Source organism: Carassius auratus, unplaced genomic scaffold (genome assembly GCF_003368295.1).
Source record: "Carassius auratus strain Wakin unplaced genomic scaffold, ASM336829v1 scaf_tig00216597, whole genome shotgun sequence".
Lineage (NCBI taxonomy): Eukaryota > Metazoa > Chordata > Actinopteri > Cypriniformes > Cyprinidae > Carassius > Carassius auratus.
Genome location: NW_020528654.1, coordinates 505,216 through 526,848, shown reverse-complemented (window position 1 = coordinate 526,848; position 21,633 = coordinate 505,216). Strand labels below are relative to the sequence as shown.

General features: G+C 39.4%; 1 protein-coding gene across 26 annotated transcripts in view; it reads right to left on the bottom strand.

Moving 5' to 3' along the window:
* Positions 1–21,633, bottom strand: part of LOC113098631 (collagen alpha-1(XXV) chain-like) — a 564,810-nt gene that overhangs the window by 207,888 nt on the left and 335,289 nt on the right. For 25 of the 26 annotated variants that reach the window (XR_003289116.1, XR_003289115.1, XM_026263676.1 and 22 more), the window contains one exon: positions 12,566–12,601. The exons of the other annotated variant lie outside the window; for it this stretch is intronic. Coding sequence is in view for 23 of the 25 variants with exons in the window: in XM_026263676.1 (XP_026119461.1) it covers positions 12,566–12,601 (36 nt within the window). In the remaining 2 variants the exon portion in view is untranslated. The remainder of the gene's footprint in view (positions 1–12,565; positions 12,602–21,633) is intronic. 26 annotated transcript variants of the gene reach the window in all.

Below are 21,633 nucleotides of genomic sequence, written 5' to 3'. Positions count from 1 at the left end.
TGCTAGCCGCGCACCAACCGTAATTCATAGGTGAACCGTCAGAAAACTGTCAAAAACATGGTACTCCGGCGTGAGATACGTTTGGTTTTAATTAAAAAATGGCTTTGAAGATATTATGATTTTGTAGTAAATTACGAAGAGTGTGCACTGTAGCGTGCAAGCACTGGGACCTTCAGCTCTCTAAAAGAAAATGGATCTTGTTTTATCTGAAACAGTCGGTTTCAGTATATTTTTTATACAGTTTCATTTATAACCTTTTTTAAAAGAACAGAATGTTTTCAACCTTAGTTAAATCGCTTTAGATTATATAATGTTTTATATATGAAAGTGAAATAACTAAAATGTGTTTTAGATTATATAAATTATATAATGTTTTATATATGAATGTGAAATAATTAAAATGTGTTTTAGATTATATAAATTATATAATGTTTTATATATATATAAATGTGAAATTATTAAAATGTGTTTTAGATTATATAAATTATATAATGTTTTATATATGAATGTGAAATAATTAAAATGTGTTTTAGATTATATAAATTATATAATGTTTTATATATATAAATGTGAAATTATTGAAATGTGTTTTAGATTATATAAATTATAAGCCGTATAACCACACACACACACACACACATATAACCGTATAACTGTGATAAACTTCAAACAAGCTAACTGACACAAACTTCAAACAAGCTATCTGGCACAAACTTCAAACAAACTAACGGTCAATAGGGTAAAACTTTCTGTCAAAACCACATGATCGATGCGTGGGGAGTCTTTGATATACCTTTATAATTTAAAACTAATTAGGTCAATAGGGTAAAACTTTCTGTCAATACCACATGATCGATGCATGAGGAGTCTTTCATCTTCCGTTTAAACTAGCCGTCAAAACCATGATTTAGAACTAATTAGGTCAATAGGGTAAAACTTTCTGTCAAAACCACATGATCGATGCGTGGGAAAGGTCATAGGTTAACCCTTGAACTCATTTGTCCCGCCCATCCATCATAAGGTCACCGGAAGTTCAACCTGTCAAAAGGTCAAAGGTCAAAGTCATAAATCATCATGACAGAACGTATAGTATAGGTCAGGGGTTCCCAAACTTTTTAGCCCGCGACCCCATGATAAATGCGCTGCTGCCCCGCGACCCAACCCCCCCCCCCCCCCCCCAAAAAAACACCTCTCGTCGCGTGAAATGTAGTACAGCAAATCGATTTTATGCCCAGTCTCAAAGCACACGAAGTTATATTTTATTGTTCTGCGTGCAAAATCAGTGTTACAATTCTGTATGGGCTGCTCGATATCCACCTGTTCTCTCTCGGAAAGTAACTGTGCAGCTATGTTGGGTTGAACTCGTTCATTATTCTGCCATCAGGAACCAGTCGAGTAAGTCTGAGCTGCTCACACGCGTGCTCACACCGTGCGCGCGCGCACACACACACTCCTGCTAATCCGTTAGATGTGTCACTTTATGCTTTCCATGGTGACGCGTCATTGCTTGTCACGTGACATACCGCAGCAACAACAGAGCTGAATGAATGATCTGCTTTTGTCATTTTTCCTTTTTTATTCAAAATATTAACAAATTTGTTAGATATGGCATGAAATAGCTGATATTCCGATTGTCAAATATATGCAAGTGGAAGTTTTTTGTTGTTTAAACACCTTTATAACGATCGCGTTAGTTGAGCTGTATGCGCGATGGGCGCCGCCATCTTAGTTTGTGACGCAGACGCAGTTCAGAGAATCAGATCTGTTGGATTTACAACACGTGAATTCATCCACTTCTCCCGAAATACATAAAAGTAAGTGGCTGGTGAACTGGGAGAATAATGGAGTAAACTTTAAAGTTACTTACACAATGTGTATCTGATATGAATAAAATGTGTCTAATTATAATGAAAAAGATTATTATTGCCTCTTCCTTTGACATCAGTGTGTATTTTACAAACTCTAAATGTATTGTTTTTTCTAGTACTTATATGTCTGAAACCTAAAATAAACATTATGTGGTTGAAAACACTGAAAAGTTGTGATGACAGCTCTGAGCGCACTTGTCTCTGGCTCAGCGCCAGCCAACTCGCGAGAGCACATTTGAATTTCACGTCATGCACTGACCGGTGTGGTCGTACACTCCAGGGACTAGCCTAGACTGACCACACCGGTGTGATCGTACGTGCGATGCGAAAGAGTTAAATTAATTGAAACAAAAATATATAAAGCCTATATCGAAATCATCTCGCGACCCCTGCGCCGGGGTCCCGCGACCCACCGTGGGGTCGCGACCCCTACTTTGGGAACCACTGGTATAGGTACTACTCTGCAGTCACTCGTATCCAGTATGTATCCAGTCCAGACCTCTACAGCCCTCAAAGACAGCAGAGACCAGTACAACTATATGAGCCCCAGATACAGATCCCCTGTAAAGACCTCGTCTCAGACGTCCACCGGGACAAGACCACAGGAAACATTTGATTCTTCTGCACAATCTGACTTTGTTGCAGCCTGGAATTGAACTGCTGGTTTCGACTGGTCAGAGGAGAACTGTCCCCCGACTGAGGCTGGATACTCCCTAGGTTTTTTATCCATTCTGTCACCAACAGAGTTTTGGTTCCTTGCTGCTGTCGCCTCTGGCTTGCTTAGTTTGGGACACTTAATTTACAATTATATTGTTGACTTGATTGCTAATGATTGCACAGATATCATTTAAATTGAACTGAGCTGCATGATGACATCACTGAATTCAATGATGAACTGCCTTTAACTGTCCTTTTGCATTTTTGACACACTGTTTTCCTAATTAATGTTGTTCAGTTGCTTTGACGTAATCTGTTTTGTTTAAAGCACTATATAAATAACTTGACTCTCATTACACATTATAGACCTGCACCTCTTTATTTACCCCTCACCTTTTCATATTTATTTATTTATTTATTTATTTATATCTTGCATAATTATTTTTGCTCTTTGTGTACTTTACCTTATAATATTACTCTAAAGCAACTGTGTGATACATGGGTCAACGATTATCTAAACTGCATTCCCTGTGTTGTGTGTATAGTTAACCAAATAGTTATCAGTTTAGAGCCAACTGAAAATATACCATGTTCATTTGATAGTTTGTTTGTTGTGTTTGGACAAATGGTACATAAATGTTTGTGATTTCAGTAAAACTAATAAATTTGCTTTCCATATATTTTGAAGTATTGGTTGGTTGTATTAACTATTGTAACTATTTTTTTTTTTTTGTGCACATGATTTGTTCTTTTTATTAAGTTAACGGAAACTTACAGTCTGTTTGGGATAAATCCAAAGTGTCCAGATCACTGTGTAAACTGTTTTGAGAACAATAACCTGAGTTTGGACAATGTGTCAAATTGATTGAGAAAAACTGTAAGACACAAAAGCTGTTATGTTTCCAGTGTGTGCATGGCTACTCTTTTCCCCATGTAGTCTACATGTAAGCAGATTTCTCTACTGCAAAGAAGATTATAATGTTATTTTACCAAACAGAAAAATCTGAGGCATACAGTGTATTGCTCTCGGTTACCGGGGCGGTTCAAGGGTTTCATCTTTAGGGGGATAAGCCCTCAGAGACCATTAGATACAATGATACAAATGACCTAAATAAAGAGTATTTTACCAAGCTTATGAAAACTGTATTTCTATATGAAGTTATTGGACACAATTACCTATTAAATTTACAGAAATTACTTAAATGAGTGATTCTCATGTTTTCTTTTGTTGTTTGATGAACATTATTAGCCTAATATAAGAAATGCATGGATCCATTATATTGACACATATCCAGTATTTTCTTAACTGTATATGTTTATTTAAGATGTAACCGACTGCCATTTTGACATAATATTTTGTGTATTTCACAAATTCTAATTCAAAGAACTTCTTTAATCCCAGAGGGAAATTGCTTTCCATGTTACAATTGCTCTCACAAACAAAGAAAGAAATTAACAAAAAAATAATTAATTAATTAAATAATAACAATGTTAAAATGAATAAATATATAAACATCAATAACTTAAAGGGTTAGTTCATCCAAAAATGAAAATTATGTCATTAATGACTCACCATCATGTCATTCCTAACCTCGTTCATCTTCGGAACACAGTCTAAGATGTTTTAAATTTAGTCCGAGAGCTTTCTGTCCCTCCATTGAAAGTGTATGTACGGTATACTGTCCATGTCCAGAAAGGTAATAAAAACATCTTCAAAGTTCAGTAGTCCATGTGACATCAGAGTGTCAGTTACAATTTGTTGAAGCATCAAAAATAAATTTTGGTCAACTTTATTTAGCATTGTATTCTCTTCCGGGTCTGTTGTCAATCCACATTCACGACTCCGCAGTAACGCTGCTGACATAAGTCACTACAGTAGTGGTCGGAAGTTCGGTTCTTTCTGCGAACTGTTTCTTTCGGACAGTTCGAAAAAAAAAACGGTTTAAAAAAACGATTCACCGGTTCTTTTGTACTCGATGTAATGACATCATTGGTGATGATTGCCCTTCATTCAAGCATTTGGTTTACACGCGCTCATAACATTTAGCACAGAATCAGTTCAGAATCAATCACCAAAATAACCAGTTCGGTTCATCCGCGCTGTGTGTCAGCCTGCTTCACACTGAATCATGCATGTGCAGTATCATGAGCTTCTCGGTTCTCAAACTGCATGCGTCCGACAGAAATGATTCTCGGTTCAGTGTACTGGTGATCCAAAAACCGATGCAACCGGTTCTTGACTTGGGAACGAGTCAATCTTACGTCTGTTATCTTAGTTCTCTCTTCACAACAGTTCAGTCAGTGTATTGTTTGAGTAAATTAATTACTCCAGGATATTTTAACTCAGAGGGAGTGTCAGCCATGTTAAAAAAGTTAACAGCTTAAAAAAAACAACAACAAAAAAGTTAACAAAGAAAAAATGTAAATAAAGTAGCCTGCAGCAATTAGGCTATTGTACAGAACATAGACTATATTTAACTTTTAGCCTTTTAAACTGTCAGCAAATCGCGCCATTCGCATAAAGGAAAAAGCTCTGATAATGTTCAAAAAGTTTTTTTCTTCTCCTCATATGTTTTCGTCGAGGAACCTGAGATGTTTGTGCCGAGGGTCTAGGGCAGATGTGAGAAGAGGAGTTCCCTCTCGAGGCGGTAACTCAACAATACGTCAGCTAAGACATATTTGGGAACTCTTCCCTTCTCCACTTTCACTGAAATCTTATTGGCTAACGCCAGCTGGGGACAGCTGGCCAATTGACGCGAAGCATGCAAATACCGGGCAGTATAAAATGCATGGGCCGCGAAAATTACGTCAGAATCTCTTTCTTCACGCTAGAAGTCTTATCTAAGTCATCGTGGAAGTTGCAATAGAGGACTACTCACCCTGTTTTCCTCTCTGCATCTGATGGCTGCTAATGCTAGATTCGGACCTTCACCAGTTCTGTGGGACCTGCCTGGGTTTCTCACACGGACCACACGTGCGCCCACTGTGCCGAGCTGCCAGTGCGCGCCCTCAGAGCCAGAGTGGCTCGGAAAACAGCGGGAATGAGGCCCGAAGGCGTGGTAGATGATAGCTTCCACCCCGCGAACTTCGTCCTCTTCGGAGCTGGCGAGGAAAACGACTCCATGTCACTTTTGACGTCGGAAAAGGTTTGGAAAAAAGACCGCCACGACCAAGAGGACCCTGCAGACCTCCAGGGGGAGCTCATCACGGTCTTCGGAAAGGCCGTCACAGAGCAGGGTCTCACTTACAAAACGCACCTGACGAGCCTGTGAAAGGTAACTGGACTCGTGGCTCCTCCAGTCGAGCTGCTACCAGACGGCATTGAGGCATGCAAGAGCTCGTGGTGAAGTCGTGGGCTGCACCCCAATCGGCGCGCACCCACTCTGCTACGCAGGCCATGTTCACGCAAGAGGATGGGGCGGATACCCTCCCCCCGTCGAGGAGACCGTTACCGCACACCTGTGCCCGTCTCCCTCTGCATTTGGTTTGGACCACAGCCTGCCTTCCAAGCCATGCAGTTCACGGCCCTTAGACGAACAAAGCCTATACTTCTGAGGGAAGACAGCTTCTGTTCTTCAGGACAATACTCTAGGTGTTTCAGGCAGACGGCGGCACAGTAGCGCTGACGTCATCAGGGATCTGCGCGCGGCAACTGATCTCGCGCTGATGGCTACTAGCACTCTGCTCAGCCGTTTCATGGGGCTCATGGTCGTCCTTACAGGCACCTATGGTTTACCCTAGCTGTCCTGGAAGACGTGGACCGTAGGACGCTCCTAAATGTTCCAGTTGCTCCCTCCGGCCTCTTTGATGACGTCATGGAGCTTTTCTCAGAGACGCGGAAAGCGCGCCAAGGCGATGAGCCACGCGATACCCGTCGCTCACTCCAGCCTTCATCTGCGAGGTTCTGCTCTTATGCACCTCGTCAGGCTCTAAGACTAGCTAAATACCCCGCCGTGGCACTTCGCTCTGAACCGGATGCTCGTTTCGACAAAAACCAGCAGTGGTAAGAGCCTGGGAGGAAACGTCAATGGCCCCCAAGCGCCATGTTCAAATGCATCATGTCCCCCATTTCCTTCGGGCGACGATTGCTATGTGTGTTTAAAAGCTTTTTGTGTGAGTTCCATAATAGAAGTAAGTACACAATCAACAAAATAGCTTTTCTTCTCTTACACTCAACACTGTGTCACTCGCCCTGTCTCATAGCAGTGCTGAGCCACAACCCATGACTATAATGGCCTCGCGAGGGCGTGAGAGTGCCAACACCACATAAACATGGTGTCACCCTCCATGTTCAGATGCATCATGTCCCCGGGCGACGATTGCTATGTCTGTTTAAATGCTGTTTGTGTGAGTTCCACAATAAAGCATGCTATAATCAACAAAGAGCCTTACTACTTCTTACACTCAACACTGTGTCACTCGCCCTGTCTCAGAACAGTGCAGAGCCACAACCTTGATTATAACGGCCTCGCGAAGGAGCGAGAGTGCCAACACCACAAAGACAAATGCATCATGTCCCCCACATCACTATGGGTGACGATTGCTATATGTGTTTAAATGATGTTTTTGTGAGTAATAATTTTACTATAGAAGCATGTATACAAATTCTTGCACCCAACATTGTGTCGCTCACCCTATCTCAAACAGCGCAGAGCCACAGTCCATGATAATAATGGCTTCTCGATGGCGCAAGAGAGTCACACCATTACGCGACGCGCCCGCCCTCCCGCCAGTGCTTCCAGCCTCCCGGGGGCGGGGCCCTGGTCAAAATAAGCCATCAGTGGCTGTAGACCTAAGGCGTCCGCGGTGTCATCTCATGGACAGTAAGAGGGCTATCCCGGGCGTTTCACAGGACAGGAAGTTCTCAGTCTGCTCGAGAGAGAGAGCGATAGAGCGAAATTTCCCCTCAGATCAAGCGGAATGCGCATGTTGAATTATTTGGATGATTGGCTGATTTTAGCCCACTCAAGAGATGTGCTATCAGTCACGTGGAAACAATGCTTCGCCATTTGGATACGCTGAGACTGCGTGTGAATATGCAGAAGAGCGTGTTTTTACGAGTCAGACTGTAACATATCTGGGAATATGTTTGGACTCGATGGCGATGTGAGCCCATCTCTCTCTAGAGCATTTCATCGACTCTGCGCTGTTTCAGACCGGGCAGGTCGTTTGCACTGAGGGAATTTCAGAGGCTTCTGGGACTGATGGCGGCGGCTTCTTCAGTGTGCCATCTGGGTCTGCTACATTGCGGCCGCTACAGTTTTGGCTGTAACTAAAACGAGTTCCGCCGAGGGCGTGGTCTTCGGTCCACAAGCTCATAAGGTCATTCACAGTTGTGTCAGCACTCTGAGACCGTAGAACAGCCCGGATATGTTCAGCCCAGGAGTTCTTTTCTCTGCGAATGCATACATAGCAGTGCGTCTGGGCCTGTGGTCGGAGTCACAGAGAAGGTGGCACATAAACCGTTTGGAATAATGGAAGCGGTGTCCTAATATCCCTGCAAGCCTTTCGGTCGAAATGGGAGCGGAAACATGTACTGATTCAAACCGACAACACGTCTGTGGTCTCGTACATAAATCGCCAGGGCGGCGTTCGCTCCAGAGCTCTATTCAAACAGGCAGTGGGTCTCCTGTTGTGGGCGGACCGACACTTAATCTCCATAAGAGCGTCGCACATCCCCGGTACTTTGAACCGTGGAGTGAGCATGCTTTCGAGGAACGGGATTCCTCAAGGAGATGGAGGCTTCACCCAAGATCAGATCTAATGATTTGGGAGGGAGGAAGTGGATTTGTTTGCCACGAGCGAGAACACATTTGCTATCTCACTCCCCCCTGCCGGGAGATGCTCTGACATCGCGTTGGCCGGAAGCCAGGCTTACACATTCCCTCCTGTGAAGATTCTGCCTGTGTTGTGCAAAACCAGGGAGGAGAAAGCGTCAGTTATACTCGTGGCCCCGAACTGGCCGAATCAGCCCTGGTTCGCGGACCTGAGAGAGTTAGTGATGGCTCCCCCATGGCGAATCCCCCTCAGGCGAATCTGCTGTCTCAGGCGAATGGCACAATATGGCACCCCAGCCCCGAGCTGTGGAACCTTCATGTGTGGCCGTTGCAGGGACCCTAATGAGCGGGACGCTCTACACTCACGAGTGCTAAACACACTTACAGAGACACGAGCATCATCAAACATTCGCTGCTACGCAGAGTTTTCACAAAATGGTGCGAGAACATTTATATTGACCCGGGGACCTGTTCCGTGTCGGATGTTTTGCGCTTTCTACAGCACAGTATGGATAGCGGGAGTTTGAAACCATCCATGGATGTATATGAATCGCTCGGCCGCCTTTCGTCAGTTGGACCAGCTGTTTGTGTGCTTGGTGGGTGTAATAAGGGACGTGCTGTTTCTAAACAGAGACTTTCTCACTGGATCGTGGACGCTATCGAATGCCAGGGGAAGGATTATCTCCTCAACATCAGAGCTCATTCTGCGAGGTCAATATAAATGCTTCCTGATGGACCTGGTCTAGAGGTATGTCTGTCCAGTATTTATGTTTTGCTGCTGGCTGGTCTTCCCAGAACACAATCACCAGGTTTTACAAGCTGGATGTACCCTCTGTGTGAGTTAAGTTTTATTCATTCTGTAATAACCAGCTATACAGTAGTTACCATGGCTGCTAACTCTTGTGTTATGGATTATATGGTTTATGCAGTAGTCACAGTCGACTCTGTTTAACTCTCATGCTTGAGTGCTTATTGCTTTGTGTCTGCCCTGGCTAGTGCAGATTTCGATATATTTTGTTAGGCTCGGAACAGATGTCTCATTGGTCTAGTTCCGCCTGTCAGATGCAAGCACTCTTAGCGACACGGCCATTGGCTAGAACTGTACTGCTTATGTGTGGGGGTGATTGACTCCGTTCAGGGCTTATCTTCACTGCTCTCACAGCGGGATTTTATACAGTTCCCATATACGTCTTAGCTGACGTAATGTTGAGTTGCCGCCTTGAGAGGGAACGTCTCCGGTTACTATCGTAACCTCGGTTCCCTGAGAGGCGGGAACGAGACATTACGTTAGCCGCCGTGGTCCCTGTTTGATCAGCTTAAGAACAAATTTAAGATTTTGTTCAATTTGTTCATATATTTCACCCACTGACGAAGTTAAACTTTTAAGGCCAAACCTTCATGACAATAAAAGTCAAGATTAAACTGTATATTATTGTGTGAACTCATGTGACTTGCTGCACGCTCTCTTTCACATCCTCCACATTCCTAACCCAGCACCATTGGGTTACTTATTACTGATATCCATCCAAATTGGTTCAAATCCAGTCAGCTTCCTAACCCAAAAGTCTCAACCAAGCATTTAGATTGAAACAAATGTGTAGGCTATAAAAAAGTACACAGTGTATGTTTTAGCTAAATTGCTTGCAAATATAAGACTGTCATACATACTATTTAATATTAGAATAGGTTGGGTTTGGTTTCGTACTGTATTACATACCTTTTCAGAGTTGTGCGCTTGTTTAGTCCTTTGTTGTGATAAACAGTAAAGTGTTTAAGTGCTAGCAAAAGACAGTGTAAAGACAGTCCCCTCTTTTTGAGGGAAACAATCAATCATCAGAAGTTAAAAGCATTATTTATTTCTTGTCTCATTAGTGTTTAGCGTAGTTTTCGTTGCTGGTAAATGCTTGTTTTGTAGTTGTTTATCAACCCCCAGGACCTTAAGGTAACTTCTTGAAATAATTAGATCAACCTTTCCTGAGGATGGTACTCCCCTAGTTATGCTTGGAGACTTCAACATCCACCTAGATAAACCTCAGGCTGCAGACTTCCACACTCTGCTTGTCTCATTTAATCTTAAGTGGAAGTGAAAGTGACATGACATTCAGCCAAGTATGGTGACCCATACTCAGAATTTGTGCTCTGCATTTAACCCATCCGAAGTGCACACACACACAGAGCAGTGAACACACACACACTGTGAACACACACCCGGAGTAGTGGGCAGCCATTTATGCTGCGGCACCCGGGGAGCAGTTGGGCAAGGGCACCTAAGTCGTGGTATTGAAGGTGGAGAGAGAACTGTACATGCACTCCCCCCACCCACAATTCCTGCCGGCCCGGGACTCGAACTCACAACCTTTCGATTGGAAGTCCGACTCTCTAACCATTAGGCCACGAGAGAGTGTTAACTACGGCTACGGCTAATCAGCCAACCAACTGGACCTTATTTACACACAAAACTACTCCACTGATAATGTACTGGTTACTCCACTGCACACCTCGGATCACTTCCTCCTCAATCTCAACCTCAACATGGTCCCTGATACAACACATATCCCTCCACATGTCATCTTTCGACATAACCTCCGCTCACTCTCACCCTTCCGGCTATCTACTATGTTTACATCTTTGCTTCCTCCCCCTAAACATTTATCATCTCTTGATGCTAGTGATGAAGTGTCCAAGTAGCAACATCTAACTACTGGGGAGCATCAAAGCTCTGTTCTTGGACCACTTCTCTTCTCCATCTACATGACATCTAGGTTCTTTCATTCAGAAACATTGATTTTTATATCACTGCTATGCTGATGATACTTAACTCTACCACTCATTCCATCCTGATGATCTGATGATAGCTGCTCACATCTCAGCTTGTCTAGCAGACATTTCTTTCTGGATGAAGGACCATCACTGTCAACTTAACCTTGACAAGACAGAACTGCTTGTGGTTCCATCAAACTCATTGTTTTGTCATGTTTTATCATCCATTTAGGCACATCAACCATAAATCCTTCAAAAACAGCCAGAAGCCTTGGAGCTATGATTGACGAGCAGCTGACTTTTTCAGACCACATTGCTAAAACTGCCCAGTCCTGCAGATTTGCTTTATTCAATATCAAGAAGATCAGGCCCCTTCTTTCAGAACATGTTTCACAACTTGTTCAAGCTCTTGTTCTGTCCAGGCTGGACTATTGCAATGCTCTCTTGAGAGGTCTTCCAGCCAGTTCTAACAAATATTTACCATTAATCCAGAATGCGACAGCAAGGTTAATTTTTAACGAGCCGAAAATAATGCATGTCACAGCTCTGTTTATTTATTTGCACTGGCTACGATTAGCTGCTTGCATAAAACTCAAGACATTAATGTTTGCTACAAAACCACCACTGGCTCTGTACCCCTTTACCTTAATTCATTATTCCAGACTTATGTGCCCTTTAGAAGCTTGTGTTCTGCAAGTGAGCATCATTTTATATTCACTTTCACTGAATTTTAAATTAAATGTTCCCTTCTGGTGGAATGACGTGCCCAACTCAATCCCAGCCACTGAGTCCTTAGCCATATATATATATATATATATATATAAATTCTCCTTTTAGACTTGCACTCCATTTACTAACAGCTTTTTTTTCTTTAAAAATAGAAACTAACACCAGCTCTAATCTTTTTTAATACTATTTCTTTTTTTTTTTATATACAATTAACAAAAGCAAAAAAAAAGGCCTTTAACACTAGCTTGCTCTATTCTTTTCTTATTCTATATTTTTACTTTATTTATTTATTTATTTATTTTTTTTTTTTGTTTATTACATGAATCAAAAAAACCTTGGTACATGTACTGCATGAAGCTAACTGAGACTTGTTATGGCACTTGCATATCATTGCTCTTTTGTTGATTTTGAGTGCTTTCATAGTCCTCATTTGTAAGTTGCTTTGGATAAAAGCATCTGCTAAATTACTAAATGTAAATGCAAATTCTCTTTACTTATGCAGTATGTTGCGGGTTGTAATCTAAAGCAATACATAAACATAAACTAGCCCTTGATCCAGTGACACTGCATTCATTAAAATTATCAAAACATCTCAATAATACTCATTGTCATATGGGCCATTTCTGGTACTTAATGAAACAGATAACTTACTGCAGCTAAGGTAGCGACTTTATACATATGATGTTATAGCATCTAGCTTAATGAAGAATTGTGTATAACTGTATAGGTTAAGCTACTGTAAATTAGTGGCTGTAAATACAAAAAGACACTTACCCTTTGACCAATATCTCCAGGCATTCCAGGGTCTCCCTGTGAGAGACATAAGAGACATAATATATACAGTAGTCAACATTTGAAGTGGATCAAAACCTTTAATCAAAGTTTACCTAAAATCTACAACCAAAATTAATTCTTGTATTAGAACAACGTTGATATATATATATATATATATATATATATATATATATATATATATATATATATATATATATATATATATATATATTTTTTTTTTTTTTTTTTTTTTTTTAAATCAACTTCAAATGTTAACTACATTTAACCGTTATATGGGAAATGATATGAAAACAATTAACATGTCACCCATAGTCCTAATTTTTTGAAAGTTTATTTTATATATTTCATATAACATTGGGTTGATGTAAAAAAACTAAAAAAAAAAAAAAACTTTTTTGTCTGTGACAAACACCAAAACACAGCCCACTGTGTCATTATATGTCTCAGGTGTCACACTTAATAGTCTTGGTAGATGCTTTTTTTAACTAAAGTGAAGAAAACAGCATTTTCCCATATTTTATATCCCAAAAATAGACACGTGAAATACATAACTTTCAAATAAATGAGTGACAGGGTTGCCTGGAGTGAATACGATAAAGAGCCCTTAACTCACTGATGCATAAATTATTAAATCACAAAGTAATATATATTATAATATAATATATATATATATATAGACCTCACAGGTCTTTCCGAGTGTTCAGCTGCGTCCAGTTGCATTAATTCTTCAGATATTAAAGGCAGCGAATATGTCTTATTAGTTATATCCATTGGAGGCCGACTTTGAAAGAAAAGCAAGCAATTTGGATGCTAAAAGAAAAGAGGAAGTTCAATTAAAACTATAAGAGAGAGTACGGTGCACAGTTTCTCAAAAAGTTTGATTGATGAGGGTCATAAAAAGGCACCTGTTTGGACCCCGTTCCTGCACAGCCCCCACCCGTGTGTGACCATCTGTTTATTGACCTAAAAAGAATTTATGATCGGAGGGAAAAGTTTTTTTTTGTGTGTGGGGGGCTGTTGAAAACTGTTCAAAACTATGTGCTTTAAACTTCAAAATGTGAAAATGTTGGTATGATTATTAAATGGTATAAGGGAGTTTTTTTAATAAAGGTTTGTACATACACAATGCAATTCAAGAAAAAAGGTTAAAACATACACGAAATAGAGACACCAAAATGATCTTTTTTTTTATTTTTATTTTTTTGACCCCGGAAAAGATTAAAATCGGGTCAAGGTATGCATTTAATAATTTTTTGAAATTTGTAAAAAAAAAAGTCATTATAGTTTGTTACAAATTAAATTAAAAAGAAAACTAGGTTACTGATACCTCAAAACTAAAACAAAAAAGAAAGTGAAAAAAGTTTTTCAATGTTACAAATCAGGAAAGTTAGCATTTTGTCACGCCAGTTTTGTCCCACTCACACAAAGATAGATTTAAATGTATGTTAAAAGAATTAAACAAAGTAATATTTTTAATAAATCAACATAATTTCATAATTGGTGAAAACATTCTACCTGTTTTAACATTAGACAGATCTTTTTTACTTTAAAATTAGGTTGCACAAGTTTTCTTCTAAAAAGTTACCTCTAAGCCACAGGAAAAATATTTGTTTTGTTTAATTTTAATTAGTTACTGAAACTTAAATTAGTAGCCTAAATCCTTTAATCTGTCTTTTATTTTGTCAATATTAACTTCTGGCATGCTATATCAGTTAAAACATACGTATGGGCATACACATATCTAACTGGAACGAAAGCAAATGTATACTGCGTAATAAAATCAATATTTCTCTTGGGTTTTCTTGCCTTAAGACTCATTATCAGTTGAAATAGATGTACAAGGTCTAAAATTTTACAACATTACATGAAAGGCTAAATATTTTGTCTCATGTAATGTATCGAAACGAGAACGGCATCGGGTGTCTAGGACTGTGTGATTACTGTTGAGACCATATCAGTGTACTGTATTTTAATAGTTTTGAGCGAACTGGCATTGTAAACTTTGGTGTTGTGTGGCAGATATAGTTCAGAGATCAAAAACAGATCAAAGGATCTCCATTGCATCTATTTATGACAAACGCCTGTGAGCATGAGGTTAGCTGAAAGTTCATTTACTGGTCAAAAGGAGGTTAAACCTATTGAACCTTTGTAACAACAAACATCTGGTGTATTAGATAAAAACTAAAATATTTAAATAGGAATGTTAATCATGTAGATCTGCTGGTTGTGTTTTTACAGAAGTTCAGGATGATCTTAGATAGACAGAGAAAAGGTAATAACTACAAAGTGAAATAAATAGTGGTGGGTCAGGGGTGATTGTTTCTAACAAGACAGTCTGTGCTATAGGAAAATGTTGTTTAATTTGAGTAAGTTTAGTTCATTTTAGTTACATTCATTATTTTTATTCACACCTTGATTTTTTCAAGCCTCAATACAAACATACACTGCAAATGCAAACAAGTACACAAACACAAGCACACAAACACACTCACAAACACAAATGTAAACATACAGAAAACATGAAAATGCACGCAAACAAACACAAACATACCGACTAAAACTTGCAAACAAACAAACACAAATATACACCCAAACTCAAACAAGTAAACAAATATACAAACAAACAAACTAGGTCCCAAACACAAAAGATGTATATTAGATTGAAAAGGAGTTGTCATAAGGTTTCTTTGAAACCAAAAGTGTTTCTTCATACAAGTTGCTACAAATGTCTCACAGAACTTTTACAACAGATTAGACTTTCTTTCTCACTTTACAAATGGTGTTGTTAACCATGCAGTTTAAATGCAACATACTTATTTTTCACACTATAATGTTATATTTTTTTTTAAATAAAAACAGTTGGGCCTTTATAGATTTATTTTGCAAAGATTTTGATCAAATAATTGATTGTGACGACATAAATATCTTACTGATACAGCTGTGTTAAGATGTCAAGTATCTGTAAAATTAGTTTAAAAAAGTATTCTTTTTTAGCTTTCATGTAGTTCAAGCGTTTTTAGTCCTGAGACAAATGAAAATAGATGCGTGTAAAGACTTTTATCTTCAAGATATTTTTTATGACATACTTTTTTATGACATACTTTTTAAGTCGTGGCCTAATGGTTAGAGGGTTGGACTCCCAATCGAAGGGTTGTGAGTTCTAGTCTCGGGCCGGACGGAATTGTGGGTGGGGGTAGTGCATGAACAGCTCTCTCTCCACCTTCAATACCACGACTTAGGTGCCCTTGAGCAAGGCATCGAACCCCCAACTGCTCCCCGGGCGCCGCAGCATAAATGGCTGCCCACTGCTCCGGGTGTGTGCTCACAGTGTGTGTGTGTGTGTTCACTGCTCTGTGTGTGTGCATTTCGGATCGGTTAAATGCAGAGCAAAAATTCTGAGTATGGGTCACCATACTTGGCTGAATGTCACTTCACTTTTTCACTTTCATACTAAATGCTTTAGATTGTTAACCTGTTAGCCAGCACCCCGATGCAGGCGTCCTCAACTCGCACATTTCAGTGTTTACAAACAAATAAAATGAAATGGGACAAATTTAATCTTCACAAACTATATATCATTATAAAGCTCTAAGCCTGTTTTTCAATGGAAAGCTTATAAAGACTGTATTTGCTACATTTGTGTAAGCAGTACACATAAAAACATGAACAATGGAAACACTGTACATACCATATTTGCCGTAATAACAAGTCATAAACACATCCACAGCTGTAAATCCCGGTTTAGTTAGAAAGGTAAGGGTCCACTGAATGACATCTCATGGAGCACATTTAAAAAAAAGTGAATGAAAGATAGGTGAAAGATAGTATATTTAAAGGGGGGGTGAAATGCTCGTTTTCACTCAATATCCTGTTAATCTTGAGTACATATTGAGTAGTACTGCATCCTTCATAAATCCAAAAAGTCTTTAGTTTAATTATATTCATAAGAGAAAGATAGTCTGTACCGATTTTTCCCGGAAAAACACGACCGGCTAGTGGCGTGACGTGTGGGCGGAGCTAAAGAATCACGAGCGCGAATAGGCTTTTGCGTTGAGAGGATGTGGAAGCTGTGACATTACCGTGAGGGAAAACCCATCATCCAAAACAAACCATGGCTTACAGTCAGATTGAGCCATTTATTTATGATCCAGAATCAGATCCAGAGGCTGAAACTGAACGAAAGCAGCAGCAGCAACGACTCGCTCCGAGCGGGGCTCGAACCCGGGTCTCTGGCATGGGAGGGGATGCACTAACAAGGAGGCAGAGATATTTGAAGCAGTTTTACTCACCGCCTGCGGTTCCAACACACGATCGTGACCCTTTTTCCTTGGGATTGCATCATCCTTAAGAAATAAACGATACGTAAATCCGTCTTCAAACTGGGCCTTGTGAACAAGCATCTTCGAAATGCAGGGAACAAACAAAAACACTTGCACAACTCCGTTGATGCTCTGTAAAAATAAACTCCATCCACTGGTCCCTTAATGCTGTTTTTTTTTGGTAATCTGTGCAGGGTTGTCTTGCCCTGGCAACCAAAAACACACTTCTTTTGTGACTTTTCGCGACGCTCTCGCACTGATCAGTGAATCGCTCTGATCAGTGAAATGTCTGTGCTGCTCAGCCTCGCTATACAGGAGCGCGCGCTCTTCCGGCAGAAGTGCCTTAGGACCCATATAAGGAAATTCCGCTCCATCTAACGTCACACAGAGCCATACTCGAAAAAAACTTTCCGAAACTTGTGACAAACCGGAAGGAGTATTTTGGGAACAAAAATACTCCTTCAAACGTACAACTTAATTTTTGAAACTTTGTCCATGTTCAGCATGGGAATCCAACTCTTTAACAGTGTAAAAAACTCAGTATGCATGAAATAGCATTTCACCCCCCCTTTAAATTCTGGCGCTCTCTTGTGACGGCTTTTGGTGCGCTCTGATGCACCTGTCAGCTGATGGAGGCGGAACTTATAGCGATCGCTTTTATCTATGTTTGTTTTATTTTTCGACAGTTTTATATATTTGAGAATGTGTTTTATGTTGAATGTGAACTTATCTGCATGATTACCATCTGTTTGAGTGCAAATCAGCGCAAATTAGCTTGCTATTACTGTATGATCACGGCTATCAAAGTGAACGCGTCTATATGAATATAGAGAGTGGATTATTTACTTTATGGCCCATTTGTGTTATTACCATCTGTATAAGTAGCCATCAGCACAGCAGCACTTATTTGCATTGCATTGTAATTCATTGTAAATGTTGCTTTTCTAGCAATCTCAGGATTTTCTGTAAGTGGCATACAAAGTCAAATCTTTTTTTATTTTCTTATTTTTCTTACTCAAATTATTCTTATCATATTTTTCTAGTGCTCAAATTAATCACTTATATGATGTCTAAGTTTCTGTCTAGTGTTTTAAAATTGAAAAAAAAAAATCTATGCAGTGGTATATTTAATGACTAAATACTGTAGTTTGTAGAAGCCTTCAATACAGTTGGTAAATATATATATTTTTATATTTGGGGGGGTGGGGGTTTTAGACATAGTCTCATAAAAATATTTGCAGGAGTCTAATTTTTCATGATATCTTATTCAGATTTGAAATAGAAACTCATGACACATGTGACTTTTAACCAATTATTTTTCTAGATTGCTCCAGGACTGATTATGAATTTTATATAAAATAAAAAATATATATTTATGTGTTATAAAAAATAACTAAAAATTATTATATTAAAATATAACTTTTAATATTATTGAGCATTATCAGATCTGGTTGATAAAAAGTAAAACCCAAAGGGACTTCTTTCAAAAGACACCAAAATTATGTTTGTAACAAGTAGGAAACTGTTACAGTTTTAAGTTAGGTAGAGCACTTTCAGCTGTGAGTCCCATAATGGTGATGTTAACAGGTTAAAACAATTGAGTTTATGGATTTCTCTTGAATATATATATATATATACAGTAACCGGTGAGTAAATGAATCTGAATAAATACATAACCTCATAAATACATTGTGGTTCTACCATGTTAACCAATAAGACTTAATTTATATATCATAGCTTACTTTCTTTTCAAAACACAATAAACATTCTTATGAATTTTAAATGCTAACAACCAGTTTTTTTTGGAAATTAAAAAAAGAAATAAATAAAAATATAGAGTTATGTTTCTTAATTAGAATGCTTATAGTTTGTAGTAAAATCACATATCAAACACTCATGCACCATGCAGCTTTCACAGACACCCCGTGGCTGTTGGACAGTGTTTACCTGCATTGCATTAGCACTCGTTAGCTTGTCATTAGCGTATTCATTCAAACCTATCACTGCTTTCTTTTCTCCTCTCCTCTCTCTCGCTCCAGTTTTTCACAAGTTCATCAAACAACTGTGGTAAGAATATTTCATCAAGCACGGTGAGTAATTGCTTCTCCTGCTATTGTTATTTGCACCTCTTGTCACATGTACAGTTTATCTATCTCTGTCGCAGATGAGGGATTCACAATTGATAAATGCAGGGAAATAGTTAGGCTGACAAAGAAGATTTCAGAATTAGAGACACACATCCAAACTTTAATTGAGGACAGTAAGAATGTTAGGACTCTAGATACGACTTTGGATGCTTCTAGCTCAGGAATTCATGTATATTGTTCGGTTCCGGCAACAGAGCCCATGCAGCAGGGCAACTGGGTGGCAGTGAGGCAGCATAGTCGTGGGTCAAAATACCGCTCTTCTGTTCTGATCAAAACATTAAACAGGTTCTCCCCATTCAGTGATGCACCCACTGAGAAACCTGATGAAAGTCCTCTAATTATTGGTGATTCTATTGTACGGAACGTGAATATAGAGACACCAGCGACCATAGTCAAATGTTTACGGGGAGCCAGAGCGCCTGACATCTTGGCAAATTTAAAAGTGCTGTCTAATGCTAAACCTAAATGCAGTGAGATTATTATTCATGCCGTCGCTAATGATGTTCTACTTCGCCAGTCGGAGATCACTAAAAATAACATTAAAGAGGTGTGTGAACTTGCAAGCACGATGTCAGACACTGTAATATGCACTGGTCCCCTCCCTGCTTACTGTGGTGATGAGATGCATAGCAGATTGTCATCACTCAATGGCTGGATGTCTAAGTTGTGCCCACAGAATAACATAGGTTTCATAGACAATTGGACGAGCTTTTGGGGCAGATCTGACCTGTTGAAAAGAGATGGTCTTCATCCCTCCTGGGGTGGCACCACTTTTCTCTCTAGAAATATGGCAAATAGTCTAACTGGGGCCCAGGCCAGGAAGCAGACAGACTGGCTAAACCTACCATCTCCTAACTGCCTCCCGTCACAGAGGTCAGTTAATTCTCAGCACATAGAGACTCTTTCACCTAGATATCACTGTGTCTGTTCCCCAAACTAGAAAATACAAAAAAACGTCCAAACCAAGTTAAGATTAACAATTTAATTGAGGTTCAACAAATAAAAAACAGAAGCAATATGGATAAACAAATGATAAAGCTTGGCTTATTGAATATCAGATCCCCTTCTACAAATTTTTTTTTTGTAAATAATATGATCACTGATCATAATATAGTTGTACTCTGTTTGACAGAAACCTGGCTAAAACCTGATGACTACATTATTTTAAATTAGTCCACCCCCCAAGATTACTGTTGTAAACATGAGCCGCGTCTAAAAGGCAAAGGGGGAGGAGTTGCTTAAATTTATAACAACGTTGTCAGGATTTCTCAGAGGGCAGGCTTCAAGTATAACTTGTTTGAAGTAATGGTGCTTCATTTAACATTATCCAGAGAAACAAATGTTAATGATAAATCACTAGAGGTGCTCCGATCACGATCGGCTGATCGTTAATGCGCATCTCGTCAGTAAAGCCGGTTCTCTAATCAGCTGTTAATTCCATCAGGTGCGTGATTTCACATAGAGCATCTGTTACTACACAGAGCCGTTGTTAATAGAGAAGATGCGCAAATCCACTTCATTTTCAGCGTTTTTTGTCGCATCTTCTCAGTTAACAACGGCTCTGTGTAGTAACAGCTGCTCTATGTGTAATCACGCACCTGATAGAATTACCCCTATAAATCACCTGTTATGTTTGTACTGGCTACTGTATACAGGCCACCAGGGCACCCTACAGACTTTATTAAAGAGTTTGGTGATTTTACATCCGAGTTAGTTCTGGCTGCAGATAAAGTTTTAATAGTTGGTGATTTTAATATCCATGTTGATAATGAAAAAGATGCATTGGGATCAGCATTTATAGACATTCTGAACTCTAATGGTGTTAGACAACACATTTCAGGACCTACTCATTGTCGAAATAATACTCTAGATTTAATACTGTCACATGGAATTGATGTTGATAGTGTTGAAATTGTTCAGCCAAGTGATGATATCTCAGATCATTATTTAGTTCTGTGCAAACTTCATATAGCCAAAATTGTAAATTCTACTTCTTGTTACTAGTATGGAAGAACCATCACTTCTACCACAAAAGATTGCTTTTTAAGTTATCTTCCTGATGTATCCGAATTCCTTAGCATATCCAAAACCTCAGAACAACTTGATGATGTAACAGAAAATATGGACTCTCTCTTTTCTAGCACTTTAAATAAAGTTGCTCCTTTACGCTTAAGGAAGGTTAAGGAAAACAGTTTGACACCATGGTATAATGAGCATACTCGCACCCTAAAGAGAGCAGCCCAAAAAATGGAGCGCAGCTGGAGGAAAAAAAAAAATTGAGGTATTTCGTATTGCTTGGCGGGAAAGTAACCTATCCTACAGAAAAGCATTAAAAACTTCTAGATCCGATTACTTTTCTTCTCTTTTAGAAGAAAACAAACACAACCCCAGATATTTATTCAATACAGTGGCTAAATTAATGAAAAATAAAGCCTCAACAAGTGTTGACATTTCCCAACACCACAGCAGTAATGACTTTATGAACTACTTTACTTCTAAAATCGATACTATTAGAAATAAAATTGCAACCATTCAGCCGTCAGCTACAGTATCACATCAGACAGTGCACTATAGACCCCCC